The sequence below is a fragment of the Polyergus mexicanus genome, unplaced genomic scaffold (assembly GCF_030449975.1).
Source record: "Polyergus mexicanus isolate NDT 795.1 unplaced genomic scaffold, iyPolMexi1.0 SCAF_21, whole genome shotgun sequence".
Classification (NCBI taxonomy): domain Eukaryota; kingdom Metazoa; phylum Arthropoda; class Insecta; order Hymenoptera; family Formicidae; genus Polyergus; species Polyergus mexicanus.
The window spans coordinates 3,091,328-3,107,590 of NW_027223341.1; the positions used below are offsets into that span (position 1 = coordinate 3,091,328).

The following is a 16,263-nucleotide window of genomic DNA, read 5'->3' on the forward strand; positions in this document are numbered from 1 at the left end:
CGCCTCCAGCTAAAGGCGCACAGTCGCCTCCAGTCAAAGGCGTACAGCCGCCTCCAGCCCAAGGCGTTCAGTCACCTTCAACCCAAGGCGCCAGGCCGCCTAAATCCAGCACAGGAATTTCCTGTCCAAAAAGGAAGAAGGATCGACCAATAACCCCGGACATCGAGCGACCGCAGTGCATCACGCCTCCAATTCCGTGGTACCCTCCACCATTAATTTCATCACTAAAAAGGACACCTGAAAAAGAGAACTTTTCTACACAAACTAGCCCGTTCAGATTTTATATAGACGCCGCAACACAAACAAAAAGACGCGGGGGCAAGCGAAAATTCTTATTTAATAAATCATTTGCGTTTAACCGCAATCTCCGTTTTTGATGTATCAAGGAAAGAATAAATGTGTTAATATGTTTTAAAAATAACCGACTCGTTTATTCATCCACCTACAAGTAGGATATAGTTGGGTAATAACCTACTGCGAAACCTAAAGCGAAAGATTTCCTATTCTAAATAACTTACCCACACTTTGTTTTCGTGAAAAATTTTTTTTTTTAGTTTTCGATGTCAATGTGTTCAGAATATTCTAAAACGTCGGAAAAACACATTTCTAAAAAATGTCCGTCCGTGTATATTTACGTGTGTATATGCACCAAAAGGGCGTGGTTGCTGTAACTTTCGCAAATTTTGACTTATTGGACTAAACTTTTATACATGAATAGAATATCATTAAAAGATGATTGGTATTGAATTTGATGAGAATTGGTGACAGGGTTCATTTTTTATAAAACTCTGAATTTTTCAGTAACGTCTGTGGACGCTCTAACTTCTGTCAAGTTTTGAAGTATCAAACTAAGGGGCCTATTCTGTAACCATTAACAATATCGTTAGATATCATTCCGCAGTTGTTTTTCGATACGTTTTGGCTGCGCAATTTAACGACATCGTTAAAAATTACAGAATGAGCCCCTAAATCGTTTTACATGAATAGTAGAGTATCATTAAAGGATGGTTGGTATTGAATTTGGCTAGGATCTCGAGCGTTTGAATATTTTCAATTTCATTTAAACTAGATTTAACATTTCTTAAAATTTTTAACTGGTTGATCCACTCACGGCCCAATAGTGTGCTTTGGTTATAACGAAATATATACAAGTTCAATTCGCATATGTCGTCTATATCACATACGAAATATATACAAGTTCAATTCGCATATGTCGTCTATATCACATACCTAACCTTAACAAAACCTAAAAGTGCGAAATTTCTCGTTTACAATATGAGCGTAATCACAACTGTGTTTTCTGTATCATTCCACCAAATGTGGAAACACCTTCCGCAACCATTTTTCACTAACCAGCGTGACGGCAGCTCCGCAATCTATCTCAAAGATGACTCGCCGTTTTTCCAAACAGAGAGAGACCGTAAACTTATTCCAAAAACGTGAATGCTCCAACTCATCTACTCTATAAACCTCTTCTAAAATTTGAGTTTGAACTTTTCTCTTGCAAGCTTTCTGCAAATGATCTTTACCGTCGCATTCATGGTATTTAATGTGCCGAGGAAGAGTACAATCGGACGTCACATGATTCTGTCCACACCTATAACAAGAAACATGATTGATTTTCGAATTTTGTGATAATTGTGCTTATAAGTCGCGTTAAACGAGTTTATCTTTTTCCTATATTTGTGATTTTTTGGCTGTCCTATCGGTTTGAACTTTTTATCCGACCTTTTTTTCAATGCTTTGGCACTCGATTTCACAAAATTCACCACGATCGCTGAATCTGTTTTCAACTCGTTCACACCCTTTTACGCTAGCTTCATCCCGCTGGCCGTCTTCAAGGCTGATTCCATCATCAGGTTTGCTGTCTCCAGTAATCGACCTTGGATCCGTTAATTTCGCAATCCGTAGACGAATTAATTTCTAAGTTCGGTCTTCAAATATTTGCCAAACTTACAGTGTAACAGCAGCTTCTGTAACGCTGCCATATATTCCTGAACGCTTTCTTCCGGTAGTTGCAAACGCTTTTGAAAAACAATAATTTCGACTATCTCTAACGGCTCCGGAGCATAATATTCTTTCAATTTATTAAGTAAAGCGTCCTAAGACAATTGATATGGATCTTTTGGATCCACTTGACCGCGAAGGATTCCAAATGCCTCTATGCCAAGAAAATGCAGTAAATGAGCAACCTTCTCGGGTCCTTCTAATCGTTGCAGCCATCTTTGAAAAGTTTGCTGCTTCGGATCAAAGAAATCACGTTAAGTCCCGTTATCTGACCGGTGGACCGGTCCGGAGGTAATATTGTTGCTTCCTGTTCTCAAGGTTCCTGCGCCCATATTCCTGGTTCCATCCGACAACATCGTCGTCCGTTCAGAGCCGTCCTTCTAGAAAGTTCGATGCCATGCACTCATAATGTCCACATGGCAGCTTCTAATCCAACTTATTTGCTCTCGATACATATCGTCTACTCTGATCCGCGATTATATTGCGGATCCCATCCTCGTCTCCAACTGTTGTGTCTTTAATAAAATTATATTTCACAACGATGTTTCGGGTTCGCAGTTTTTATCGAAAACCCGTGAAGACCCGCTCCAGCGACCGGCGTGTTCGGTATAGCAAATTCGGTATATGCAAATTTTACTTTTTTGTGCCCGCTGCCAGCGCGTGTGGAGGAGATATGTACACAAGCGTAAATCGTATACGTGTAATGTGCAGAACTCTCTGAAAGAAAGATTGCTACGTATTCGTCTCTCTGTACTCGCGCTCTTTGTGCTTACGTGTATATATACTGAGTGTAACAGAGCGCCCGTATCATATTACAACCTTGAGTTTAAAACATATAATGAAAGTGTCTTTGTTTTTTTTCTATGTGTATCGTGAATGTAGATAATATTGTTGCGTTCCTGCGAATCGTGAATGTAGATAATATTGTTGCGTTCCTGCGAATCGTCTGTGGCGGTTATTTTTGAATCTGCTGTATCCGTTTTCGGGAGAACATCTCCAAACACGTTGCTAAAGGTTATTGTTAAACAACAACGATCTTAGGAGAAATCAGCCATCTGAGAGTTTCGCGTCGGTGATGATTCTGAGCGGATGGATTGACGGATTACGAGACTAACTGTTCTGTGCTTTGTATTCTGTGTTCTAAGCTGTTATTAAAGTTCTTTTTAATAAGTGTTCTTTATTTACGTCGCGGTACGCGAATTCCGGTTGTGTCGCGCGTGTTCGAGTATTATCGATTTCGATCCGCGGACGCAATACTTTGGTGGCTCGTCCGGAATACGGCAGACCGTTTTGTGTATTTTAAAAGAAAAGCGTGAGCTATAGCAATGGAGCACCAGGATTCAATAACGGAAGTTTCCACACGAAAAAGAGTTCGTGCTTCGACGACGCTTCAGGATGCGATATCGGAGCCGATGTTAGAGGCAATGACTGCAATCTGCAATGAGGGAAATTCGGGAGCTTCGCGAGGAGCAATTGCGGATGCGAGCTTAATTTGAATCGCAACTGCGTGAACGGGACAGTGAGCTTCATCGTATGAGAGAGATTTTCAACGGCAAACAGCTAAGTTCATCTAATAATAGAGATTCGGTAGCTCGAAGCCAAAATTCTTTTAGAGAAAATGAGTTTGGATATAAATTGAAACCGATAATTATGATGGAAGTATCCCTTTATGCGAATTTATGATACATTTCGATTTGATAGCGCGGGTCAATTCGTGGAATGATTTTTTTAAAACAGTAGCATTAGCAACATGTTTGAGGGGAAAAGCGCGTTTGGTTTTAGATGGAATTTTCGAAATTGAAAATTTACGATTCGAAGAGTTGAAATCGAAATTAGAATTACGTTTTGGGGAAAGGCATTTAGCTCAGACATATTACATCCAATTTACAAATAGGAAACAAAAATATTCGGAAGATTTAGCAACCTTAGGCGCAGATTTAGAGAGATTGTCTCGTTTGGCTGATCCTGAATGCTCATATGAGATGAGAGATAAAATTGCTTGCGCGCAGTTTATCGCCGCGTTATCGGATGGATTTGTGAAACAAACTTTGCAACTGGAGAGTGTTTCTTCTTTAAAATCAGCTGTAGAAAGGGGAATGGCTGTTAAAATCATACAAAAAAATAGTTTTGTTAAAAATATATATAGTCAACAGGGAAATAATAATAAATTTCATAAATTTAATTTCAAGCAAGAAAATGGAAAACGGGAAAAATATTTTGATAAGAGAAACTTCGTAAAACAGTAAATTCAATTGTAAGGATTAAAAAAATAAATTCTTGCAGACAAAGAAAGGGGATCATCCCGATTGCGCACATTACCGATCGGACACGACAATATTTCCCGATCGGACACAGACCCGATTGGACACATATCCGATCGGACACAGTCCCGATCGGACACAGGCTCGATCGGACACAGTTCCGATAGGACACAGTCCTCATCGCGAAGCTAAGTCTGTTTGAATCGAGTATGAACGTCGCCAGTTGTATCATCGGCGGACAATACAATGAGGGGCCCGCCATCGGCGTCACTGGCGCTGAGTGACGTGTTCGTGTTCGCTCGACGCACTTGAGTTAATTAGTACACACCGTTCGGCAGTAGTTTTAAGAGTTACATGTATTCCATTTATATTCATTAAATATTTACGTAGTTTATATCGAAGTTTTAGTTTCATCTGTCCATCGAAATCAAACAAAGTCTATCCTACAATCATTATGTGGATGGGAAAATGTATGCGTGGACACAGTGGGTTCCGCCCCCTCTACGTACGTATGTGTGTGTGTACGTTATGTACGTATATGTGTACGTTACGTACGTATGTGTGTGTGTACGTTATGAACGTGTGTGTGGACGTTACGTACGCATGTGTGAGTGTACGTTACGTACGTGTGTGTATACGTTACGTACGTTTGTGTGTGTATGTACGTTACGTACGTGTGTGTGTACGTTACGTATGTGTGTGTATACGTTACGAATGTGTGTGTATGTTACGTACGTGTGTGTGTGTGTGTGTGTGTACGTTACGTACGAATGTGTGTGTGTATACGTTACGTACATGTGTGTGTACGTTATGTACATTTGTGTGTGTGTACGTTACATACATGTGTGTATACGTTACATACGTGTGTGTGTCTGTATATGTTACGTACGTGTGTGTGTGCGTTATGTACGTATGTGTGTGTGTACGTTATGTACGTGTGTTTACAAATTACTTGCGCTTGCAAAAGGAAATCACCGATGGGAGAAGCATATAATTTTCATAAAATTTTACGCGATTAAAAATAAAAATAAACATGCAGTTATAATTTAATATAATAATTAAAATTTATATATTTAAAAAAAAATAAACACATTGCTCTTTATAATATCCTATATCTCGTTTCTTTTCATTACACATTTCATTGAAATAATCAATGACATAAAATTGACGATCAGATATTGCATAATGCGAATGAAAGGATGTATATACTCATAGATATATATACTTTTTCAGAGAAAATCATAAATTAATTTCGGAAACAGCTCTTCAAAAATGACTGACTTTCGAAATTAATCCATGATCCGTAGCTATATATACAGGCGTCTTTTTTCGGCAATATTCATTTGCAAATCATTATCATAATTATTAATTATTTATTTTCAACATATCTGAGTAAAAATGTAATAAAAGAACGATAAAATTAATCCCACCAAAATTTTTGTATTGATATTTATAATTTATTTATCAGAAGAACTATGGGAATTGAAGCGTAGACTACCTGATAAATATTATCCTATTTTTAAATTGTGGATTTTCTTCACGTATTGTGTGTGTATCTGTCATCCAGATGATCTAAAGGTAATAAAAAAAATTTCAATTGACTGTAAACATTACAATTTAGGAATCTTGCATTTCACAAGAATATTTTTGCTCGTAAACAAAAAGGTTAAAAGGTTAAAAGCTTAAAAAGATAAATAGAGGAAATGTCGACATATTCGAGATTAGATAGAAATTTGCGCTACAATAAATAAATTATTTGCGCATCTAAAAGATCGAGTAATATAATATAAATTAATGTTTCTCTCTTGACATGTTTTTGATGATTTCAGACGATACTAAGCAGCACCAAGCGCTTTGAAAAAAGTTATTTGTATAATTTGTTTTATCCTTGGCTGGGCACATGTCTTTTCACCAGCACAGGTAACATAATGGCATTAATATATAACCGTACATACTTTATTATTACAATCTATTTTTAAAGATCTGTTTTCATCACAGAAAATCAAATAAAATACAGAATTAGTTACAGAATTATACTTGAATATTATTTTTAACGATAAACTCTTACATAACTTCCTTTTGGTACTGTAAAAAATAATAAATTTGAAAGAAATTTGCAAGTAATGTCGTATTGAGAGATGATCTCGCCGTGTATTCTTAAGTACATGGAAGTAATAGATATTTCAAATAAAGAAAATTTTCAATTAAATCAAACACTTTCACATAACAGATTTTTTAATAAATTATAGTTTATATTTGACCGCTAATCCATAAAGTTTTAATTTCAAAATAATAATTAAATTCAAGTTTACACTAACAACTCTTTTTATCACACAAATTTTATGAGAAGATTTAAAAAATCATAGAAGAATTTTGCGCGATACAAAAAAAAGTAAATAATTATGCTTATTAGGACCGATCTCACCAATTTCAATGATATATGTTGTCAAGGACACGCCCCTAAGTAACTTTCAAAAGGCTTTATCCATTACTCATTATTTATTAAAAAGTTATTAACAAAATAAGTTTAACGAGTGGAATGTAATTGTCTGACACAGTGTATATTTAAAAAGGAATATATTTATTGGAATATTGTTCAATATATATATAGTAATGATAATACTGCGATATTTTCGTTTATATTCTTCATAAGTAAATTTACTACAAATACGTATTAAAACGTAGTAAATCTCTCCTTATGCGTCAAATTAAAAGAAAAAAAATATTTTATAATACAATATTTACTTTATAATACACACACATGTTATATGTATATACATGTATTGTGTGTATGTGTATACTACTTAATATTAATGTCAGAAAATTTCGTTCTATTCGTTGAACTTATTTTGTTAATAATTTTTTAATAATATTACTTGAGAATTGCTCAATAAACATCAAATTAAAAAAGAGAATAATCTTATATAATATTATTTGTATTTAACTGCATTATTTTGATTTTGTTTTAGGCGCCAAGTGGAATGCACGACGAAAGATATTAACATCTGCGTTCCATTTCAATATATTGAATCAATTTGCTAATATGTTGATCAAAGAGGGCAATTGTATGACAAAATCTTTGAAAGATGTCGGAGGAGTAGTCGTAAAAGATTTAGTACTATTTATTAGTGAACATACGCTAAACGCCACATGCAGTAAGTTTTCTGTAAAGTTTTTATTGTCCTGTATTATGTGCAGGGATTTCATTCTAAATGATATCATAGCTTAAAAAAGGAGATAAGTTGTTCCCATAGAAAGTATCAATGCTGCACAAAAGATAGATAATATCCAATTTTTTACACTCAAAGTTACTTATGAAATATTCAGTTGTAATTATCTTCGACTATATATCCGGTGTTATACATGTACTTACAGAAACTACCATGGGCATCTCTCTCCAAAAACTCTGCAGAAATGAGTTTCAGCAACAGTATCGAAATGCAGTTCACGACATAATCGAATTGATAGTGTATAGGTAATTTATGGATATAATAATTGTGTGATATATTTATAATCCTTTAAATTATGATTGTGTGTGATATATATTTTCTATATATATTTTGAAACAAATTAAATATTGATTAATCATGTGAAGGTAAACAATTAGTTTAAGACATCGATTTGTTTAAAGCGACAATTAGGAATCAAAATCTATTGTACGTGATCCGTTAAATGTTTCACTTTAAAAGAAAAATTATCTTTAAAATGTTGAAAATATTGTAAACGTTAGAATATTGAAATATTAAGTAAAATGAATTGTGCAATAAAATCTGAAGAGAAATTATCCTTGATCAAAAAATCTATAATTAAAACAGAAGTATAATGATTTTAAAAGATTCCAAATATCTTTTTTGTAAGATACATAGTTTTAAATTTATTTTTTCATCTATATTCTCTACATTCAATGACATTACTTAAAGATTACTATAAGATTTTATTGCGAATTTAGATGAGGCTTTTACAAAATTACATCGTTATTAAAAATATATAATTTTATTTAATTATGGTTTAGAGCATTTAGGCCTTGGCTTTATAACGATTTGTTATTCTCATTATCGCCACAAGGAAGAAAGCAAACGAAGATCTTGAAAATATTGCATGGATTTACGGAAAAAGTACGTTACAAATTATGTTATTTTAAATCCGCTAAACTCTATCTTTTATATAAAATTAAAATAAATCTCGTATTCTTTGTATCGCAAGATTACATGATTAATCATAAATATTAATAATATATTATGCTATTAATATTTATGATATAGTACAATGTGCTATTATTATTTAATACAAAAAATCATTTTTTTTTAATTTAATATCGTACTCGTGTGTAGGTCATCACGGAAAGAAAACTTTATCACAAACGCACCAATGACCGATATTTGAAAAACCTTGAAAATGACAAAGAGACGGAAATAGATAATGTCAAAATATTTGGAAGTACGTAAGAGATCGGAGCTAATATTTATGTTCAATTACACAATCAAATATCAAATTATGCTTGTGATATTTATACTAAGCACATAATTACATATAATAATGCAACATATGTCTTCCGTAAAATTAAATCATTATTATTTCTAGTAGAAAATCTAAATTTTAAACAAAAACAATATTATATAATTAAATCGCATGCAAAAATGAGATTAACATTAATGTGCTTCTTTATTTCTAGTTAAAAAAAAACAGCTAGCTTTGTTGGATCTCTTAATAGCAGCATCTAGAGACAATCTTTTAACTAACTTGGACGTCAAAGAAGAAATCGATACCTTTCTGTTTGGAGTACGTATCTGTAATCGTTTTTAAAATTTTTTATACACATCATCTAAGCACGTTTAATGATATGATGATATTCATATAACAATGATCACAGGGTCACCATATTACAGCGATGGGTATAACCTTCGGTTTATTACTATTAGCTGAGCACAAAGATGTCCAGGTATCTTCTTCTCAATATATCGCGATATATTATTTAAATTGTAATTATTATTGAAAATAGTACAGATATTAAACTTTTGTTGCAATGTATTTTTTAATTTATTAAAAATTTATTGGTATCTATACATATAAAAAACAGAATATTATGAAATACACTCAAATTATTATCGATGACACAGGAACGTGTGAGAGTTGAAGTCGATACCGTGATGCGAGAGAACGGAGGGAAACTTACCATGACATCGTTGAAAAACTTGTCATATTTAGAGAGATGTTTAAAGGAAACGCTACGTTTATATCCCGTCGCGTCTTTTATATTACGAAACATTGAGGAGGATGTAAAATTACGTAATTAATCATTTTTTTTGCTGCTTATATCTTTAAACATGTCATATTTTACAGTATATATTAAAATATATACTATCGAATGTAAAATAAGTTTAATTGCTTTAACACTTTAAAAATACAATGTTGTATTCATGTTATTTCTCAAAAGAATTCTTAATTTCATAAATTTTTATATTTTGTAATTTTATAATATACTTTTCAGACTCATATGTCGTACCTGCTGGAACAATCTTATATCTTGATATCTTCGAAGCTCACAGAAATCCCAATTTTTTGTCAAATCCAGAAGTATTTGATCCGGATAGATTTTTACCCGAGAGGATGCAGAATCGTCATCATTATTCCTATGTACCGTTTAGCGCAGGACCAAAGAATTGCATAGGTGAATTGTTCGCGATTTTCGTTTCTTCTCATGTTGATAGTTTCTAATACAACTTTAAATTGTAGGTCAACGATTCGGTCTGCAAAAATTAAAAGCTATTATTGCTTCTTTGGTGCACAATTTTTACTTGGAGCCTATAGATTATTTAAAGGATATCCAGTTGAGATTCGATGTAATAATTCATCCTTCTCATCCGGTTCACATAAAATTTATCCCAATCAACCGCAAATAATCGTTTAAAACTAACACAAATATCATATGAATGTAAGAAATTAAGGTAATTATTTACTATAACGGACCCAGCTCCAATCACGTTGACCTTGATATATGTTGTCAAGGACTTAATCCTGAATAACTTTTTCTTATAATTTAATCGGCAGTCTCTTATAATTTTTGAGATATTTAAAGTTTAAGTTAGATTCGAAACGAAAATTTGGTTTAAGTTATACGATGTAATCCACACCAAATTTTTGTTTTAAATAAGAAATAGGTTTGGGTTAGGTTATATCTTCCGGAAGTGGAGCCCCCCCGCAGAGGGGGCGGAACCCACTGTATCCATGCATTTACTTTACAATGCAAAACGAGGTTCAGCCCAGAATTGTTGTGTAAATGGGAAAGTGTATGCGTGGATGTAATGAGTTCCGTCCCCCCTGCAGGGGGACTACACTTCCGGAAGATATAACCTAACCCAAACCTATTTCTTATTTAAAACTAAAATTTGATTTGTGTTAAGGGTGGAGGGGGAGAAGGCGGAACGCACTGTATTCGTGTATATACTTTACAATGCGAAACAAGGTTTAGTCCAGAATTGTTGTGAGAATGGGAAAGTTTATGCATGAACATAGTGAGTCCCCCCTCACCCCACTATTGTTGTGTTTCGTCCTGTAAATAGAGAATGTATTGAAATCGACCTTGTTTCACGTGGAAAGTCATCTAGTTTCACGAAACTATGTTGACAATAATAAAAATATAGTTTATATTTAAACGTAAATATCAATATTGTGAACGAATACGTAAATTTTTTGAAATAATGGCAACATTGTATCCCTTAGATGAAATATTAGATGAAATACATTTGCAACTGTAGAATAAATAAAAATTTTTATTCCTATGTGTACTGATTTTTTCTAATATTATATTAATTATGTAAAGACCTTGTTTCACATTTAAATCAGGGTTCTAATGCAGATGGACCTCGTTTCTTGCATGGAAATTACAAACTTATGTAAAAATTAATATTTTATTTTTCAAACTTTATTTGTTAATAACTTTTTAATAAACAATGACCGCCGATTAAGTTATAAGAAAAAGTTACTCAGGATTATGTCCTTGACAACATATATCAAGGTCAACGTGATTGGAGCTGGGTCCGTTATAGTAAATAATTACCTTATTTCTAATTAATTCTTTTATTACTTTTATGTGTAATCTTTCTCTCTTATATTTTATTAGTTTCATATCTTCATATCTTTATTACATTAAATTTTTAGTATTTTAAAAACATGGTAAATGAAAAGAATAAAATTTTACAGTGCTCGTATTTCTCTTTATTTCTAATAAACTCTCATTATTAATACACTCTTTAGCTGGAAAACAGGTATAAATATAGATTTTTATATCAGAGAATAACGATTAGCTCTGTAATATATATTAAACGTTTATTAAATAATTGATATATAATTTAAAATAATTGTATAAATTAATATTCCGCTTGTATATACATCATAATACGTAAAATAATTTTGGTTGCGAATTATCAATAACATGATATGCGGCCTTGGCGGCGTAAACAATAGCACGCTATTGTTTACAGTTTACATGTTACGGCTTTGTTTTCATTCGCACTTGAATAGTATTCTAATAGTGCGAGACGCTACGTCACAAATTCCTTTTCTACAATATTTATTATTTACCCAATGACACTCGAATAGGAAAGCAATAATGCTACGTCAAATTCCTTTTCCAAACGCGCCATCGGGAAATAATTTGTTATGATTAATATGATTAATAATTAATTATCTTCTAAATATGTTAAATCATACGTTAATTATAACGCAACGATTTTCGAAACGCGTATTTTGTATAATTTATTTCTTTTAATTTTTAATTTAATTTAATTTATTTAAGTAAGAGAAACGTAATAACAAAAGTCCCAAATAATAACTTATTATTATCTTTCTTTATGAACAATAATTATTTCTTTAATAATATTTAATTAAATATAATAATATTTAAAATAAATTTAAATTAAATATTATAAAGTTAAATATATTTTTTCCGGTACCCTTTATCGTTCGATTCTTCGACGATTTAACACGATGCACATGTATCGATTAATGAATAATTAATCTATAATTTAAAATACTTATATGATCTAATATTCCACGTATATAATACGTCACAATATGTAAAATATTTCGGCGACATATTATCAATAACAAAGGGTTCGGCCTTGTTATCATTCGCACGGCGACTTGAGCACTGAAGTAGTGCGAAACGCTTCATTTATTGTCGAATTCTCCTTCTAAATACGATCATGATTAATATTGAAACATAATTCGCTATGATAATTATAAAATTAACGATCAATTAATTTTTAATAAACGACACAAAATTTTTACGTATTGCGTATTACGTATTACGTATTGCGATGAAATCTTTATCGAAGCGCTGTGTATGCGATTGTTCCGCGATTGCGAGAGCCGTGCAAAGTTTTTCGCACGGACCAAACTCTTTTGGTCATAACATAAACATTTATGTTTTCATTATTTATAACTTAATAAGCTTTGTAATTGCATTATGATCATTAATCGTAAATATCGCATTAATCGTTGGTTATCAGCTATATCTAATCTAAAAATTTCTAGTGGATTCTGCGTTATCAAGCTATGCGGTAGCGTCGCGACGCCAAGTATATGAAAAAATTTCTTTCTGGCTTGTCAATGGTTTGCCTATGTACAGGGGCCGTGACGCTACCAAGTAGCTTATCCGGAGTTTTACGTCTTACGAATATTTCGAATATTTTCATGTAATAAATTATTTTGTATTACATTGTAAATTATATTTTATATTAATCTTTGTATTATATTTTGTAATATATATTTGTAATATGATTAATTCTATTATTAGATATATAGAATCAATTATAATATATATTTTGTAAATATATATAAAATATTACTATAAATATTTATGTTTTACTTACTATAAATCAGGGTTGGGCATTTATCCATAAACTATTATAGTCTATGTCTACGCAATGTAAACTATGTGTAACATGTCATCTATGTCAATAATGAATAATCTATGGAATATGGTTTGTCAAAGATTTTCTTTATATTTCGTTTTTTATGTTTCATGCTTGAAACATAATTACAAATAGAAATCTAAGCAGCCAAAGACTGATGACAGGGGATAAGGTATCTGTCAGAGTCATGGACGTAAAATAAGACAGAGAAAAACGTAAGTCGTAAAAAGTTATTATACAATAGCGTTACATTTTTTTCTGCCTTACTTTACTAAAATCACTTATATAGATACATTAACTATTTTATAATATAATCATTCTTTTTTTTGCATTCTGACATCTAATTTATAAAACTTACATAGTTTACATTGTCTATGAAAAAAGTCCATGTAAACAAGTCATGTAGACGTAATTTTCAAATCTACGGCACAACCCTGAAATAAGTATTATTATAAAATATTTATATTTTTTATATTTTAATATATAAAACGTTTATTTTGTTATTTTTCAGACAATAGGGTATTTAAAAAAAAATGTCATAAATTTTATTTTTAATCAAAGGTATATATTATGAAAAAATTATTTCCAAACTTTGAAGATTTTCCATCAACAATAAATAATTTAAAATAAAGAAAGAAATATGATCAAAATTTAAAATTTTCACGTGACTTATAAACGCTTCGTTATTGGTTAGTTCGTGCGTGACGTCACTTCGTTACTAAGACGTCGATCTAGTACAGGGAACAAGAAAATTGTTAACGTTTTTGACCCTTTTTAAAGAAAAAAAGTAGTTAACGAACTGAGTAAAATGGAAGCGGGGTATGTTAAGGCAAATTCAACAAATCTGCCAAAAATTAATGCGCTAATGGTGTATCAATTTATTAGAGAATACGACCGCTTTAATGCTGCCGAAATGCGAGGACTAAAAACATCTGCGTAAGTATACATAACAAGAAATTCATTAATTTATATTAAGACTCAATTGTTGTATCCGTAGTTAAAATATATATCTACTTTTAAATACAAAGGTCTGTGTGTTTTATGTATATTTTAAGGTTATGTTTTTAATTGTCTGTTAATGTACATATATCTATTAATCAGTGTTTGAACAACTAGTCCTAAATGTACAAAATAATTTTAAATACAGGGCATGTCGAGAAACATATGGAGATTCAGCAATAGGATATGTTTGCCTAAAACGAGAGAGTTCAAAGTTCACTGTGAAGGCAAGGATTTGTCCGGAGCATCGAGTAAGAAGTAAAAGTTACTCAGTAATTTTAATCGTGGATGAGGAAGAAGAGAAAGTGTTCAGTGTTGAATGCCATGATTGTGCAGCGTCGTTAGGTATAGTTTCATTATTCTCAGAACCAAAATATAGAATCAATGTTTACTATAACTTGCATGCAGTATTCGAAAAAAGTTTAAAGTTATATTTTTCAAGAATGAAAACTATGTTCTTATTATATAAAAGATGTTCCGTAATGTCCTATGGATAAACACTTCTCATTTAAATACGATGTTTGAACAAGTATTTCGACTTTTTATGCTTTATGTGATGACAACACTGATTTCATATTTGCATATAAACTTAAGCAAATTACTGCGAGATATTAGTAAATGTTATTATTTATATTTTTAGGTGGTTGTATACATTCGGTAGCCTTTTTAATGTGGATCCACAGACGAACAGAAAATCCAGCACCGACAGAGGTTGCTTGTTATTGGAAAAAGGCTGTTTAATCAACTATTGGAGCAACTAAAAAATACATTGAAACTAAGAAATTGTACAAAAAAAAAGTAAAGAATATAGAAAATTTTCCTAACAACGCAACATTTCTGCAGGACATTGTGAAAATAGCCAAGGAGAAGCAACTTGACAGTCAGTTATCGCAACATCATTTTGAACTAAAGGAACGCCGATTATACTCATTGTCAATGCATCGACTGATTGTTGAGTTTTCAGCATGTGGAATGAAAACTGCAGATGATTTTTTAATATTTTGTATTTCCAAAATGTCAAAAGAATTATGTTTTGAAGCGGAAAATGCAACTAAAATGCGAAGTAACAGCCATTTATGGTTCGAACTTCGCTACGGTAGAATAACTGCATCGATATTACATGAAGCTGCAAATTGTAACACCGAAGATGGAAGTCTTGTACAGCGGATCACTGGCGCATCCAAAGTATATGATACAAAAGAAATGGAAAGAGGGAGATGTCTTAAGAAAGAAGTACTTAAAAAAGTTGAGAAAATAGTAGGCCAAAAACTGAAAAATTGTGGTCTTTTTTTAATGCCAAATTACCCGATTTTGGGAGCTTCTCCGGATGCTATAGGCAATGATTTTATTGTGGAAGTGAAGTGTCCAAATTCAGACAAAGCTATTTCTCGATTTCCATCGAAAGGAAAAGTAGCTTCTAAGTGCAAAACACAAATAAATCTTCAAATACTAGCTACAAATACAAAAAAGGGTTTATTTTGTGTTGCTGATCCTGATTTCGAAAATAACAGAAAAGTGACAACAGTTTGGGTAGATTATGATAAAGATTATACTAGAGCTGTAACAGAACAAGCTATCAGTTTCTGGAAAAAAAATATTTATTGTAAATTAATGAATTCTATTTTAAGATAAAATATGCATTAATAAGAAGTTTGTTATGTGAACAATTAGTTTTTATTTTTCGTATAATATAATTTTATATTAATAATTATAAATTATTATGTTCTTATAATAGATGCTTGGAGGTTTATTAAAACTGCTACAAGACGAACAACATCATCTATGTATGGCATGATGTTATGGTTTAAAGTAGAATGTGGTTCCAAAAGTGAAAATTCTTGTAGTCTTCTTATCACACGTTCTACGTAAATTCTTAAACTTGCTATACGCTTCGTTAACATTACTTCTGTCTTAGACGATTTACCTCCACTTTTTACACTAGGAGGTCTTATAAGTTCGCACTGAATTTTATTTAAAGATGTTTGAATCTGCTTAAAACCACGATCTGCCATAATTCCAAATTTTTTTGGCAAAACATCCATTATACCGCATTGTTCAAACAACTCAACATCATTTATTCG

At 32.0% G+C, this 16,263-nt stretch overlaps 2 protein-coding genes across 2 annotated transcripts in view; both read left to right on the forward strand.

Annotated features, from left to right (window-relative positions):
* The window catches only part of LOC138941969 (cytochrome P450 4C1-like), a 65,735-nt gene extending 55,567 nt beyond the window's left edge, over window positions 1-10,168 (forward strand). The window contains exons 5-14 of the mRNA XM_070311958.1: window positions 6,098-6,188; window positions 7,238-7,423; window positions 7,644-7,743; window positions 8,281-8,383; window positions 8,600-8,705; window positions 8,941-9,047; window positions 9,139-9,207; window positions 9,386-9,554; window positions 9,757-9,936; window positions 10,002-10,168. Of these exons, the coding sequence (XP_070168059.1) occupies window positions 6,098-6,188; window positions 7,238-7,423; window positions 7,644-7,743; window positions 8,281-8,383; window positions 8,600-8,705; window positions 8,941-9,047; window positions 9,139-9,207; window positions 9,386-9,554; window positions 9,757-9,936; window positions 10,002-10,168 (1,278 nt within the window). The remainder of the gene's footprint in view (window positions 1-6,097; window positions 6,189-7,237; window positions 7,424-7,643; window positions 7,744-8,280; window positions 8,384-8,599; window positions 8,706-8,940; window positions 9,048-9,138; window positions 9,208-9,385; window positions 9,555-9,756; window positions 9,937-10,001) is intronic.
* A 3,914-nt stretch (window positions 10,169-14,082) lies between these two features.
* On the forward strand, window positions 14,083-14,927 carry LOC138942122 (uncharacterized). The gene is made up of 3 exons (XM_070312166.1): window positions 14,083-14,119; window positions 14,331-14,527; window positions 14,823-14,927. The coding sequence occupies exons 1-3, from the start codon at window positions 14,097-14,099 to the stop codon at window positions 14,921-14,923; spliced, it is 321 nt and encodes a 106-aa protein (XP_070168267.1). The 5' UTR covers window positions 14,083-14,096; the 3' UTR covers window positions 14,924-14,927.
* The last annotated feature ends 1,336 nt before the right edge of the window (window positions 14,928-16,263 follow it).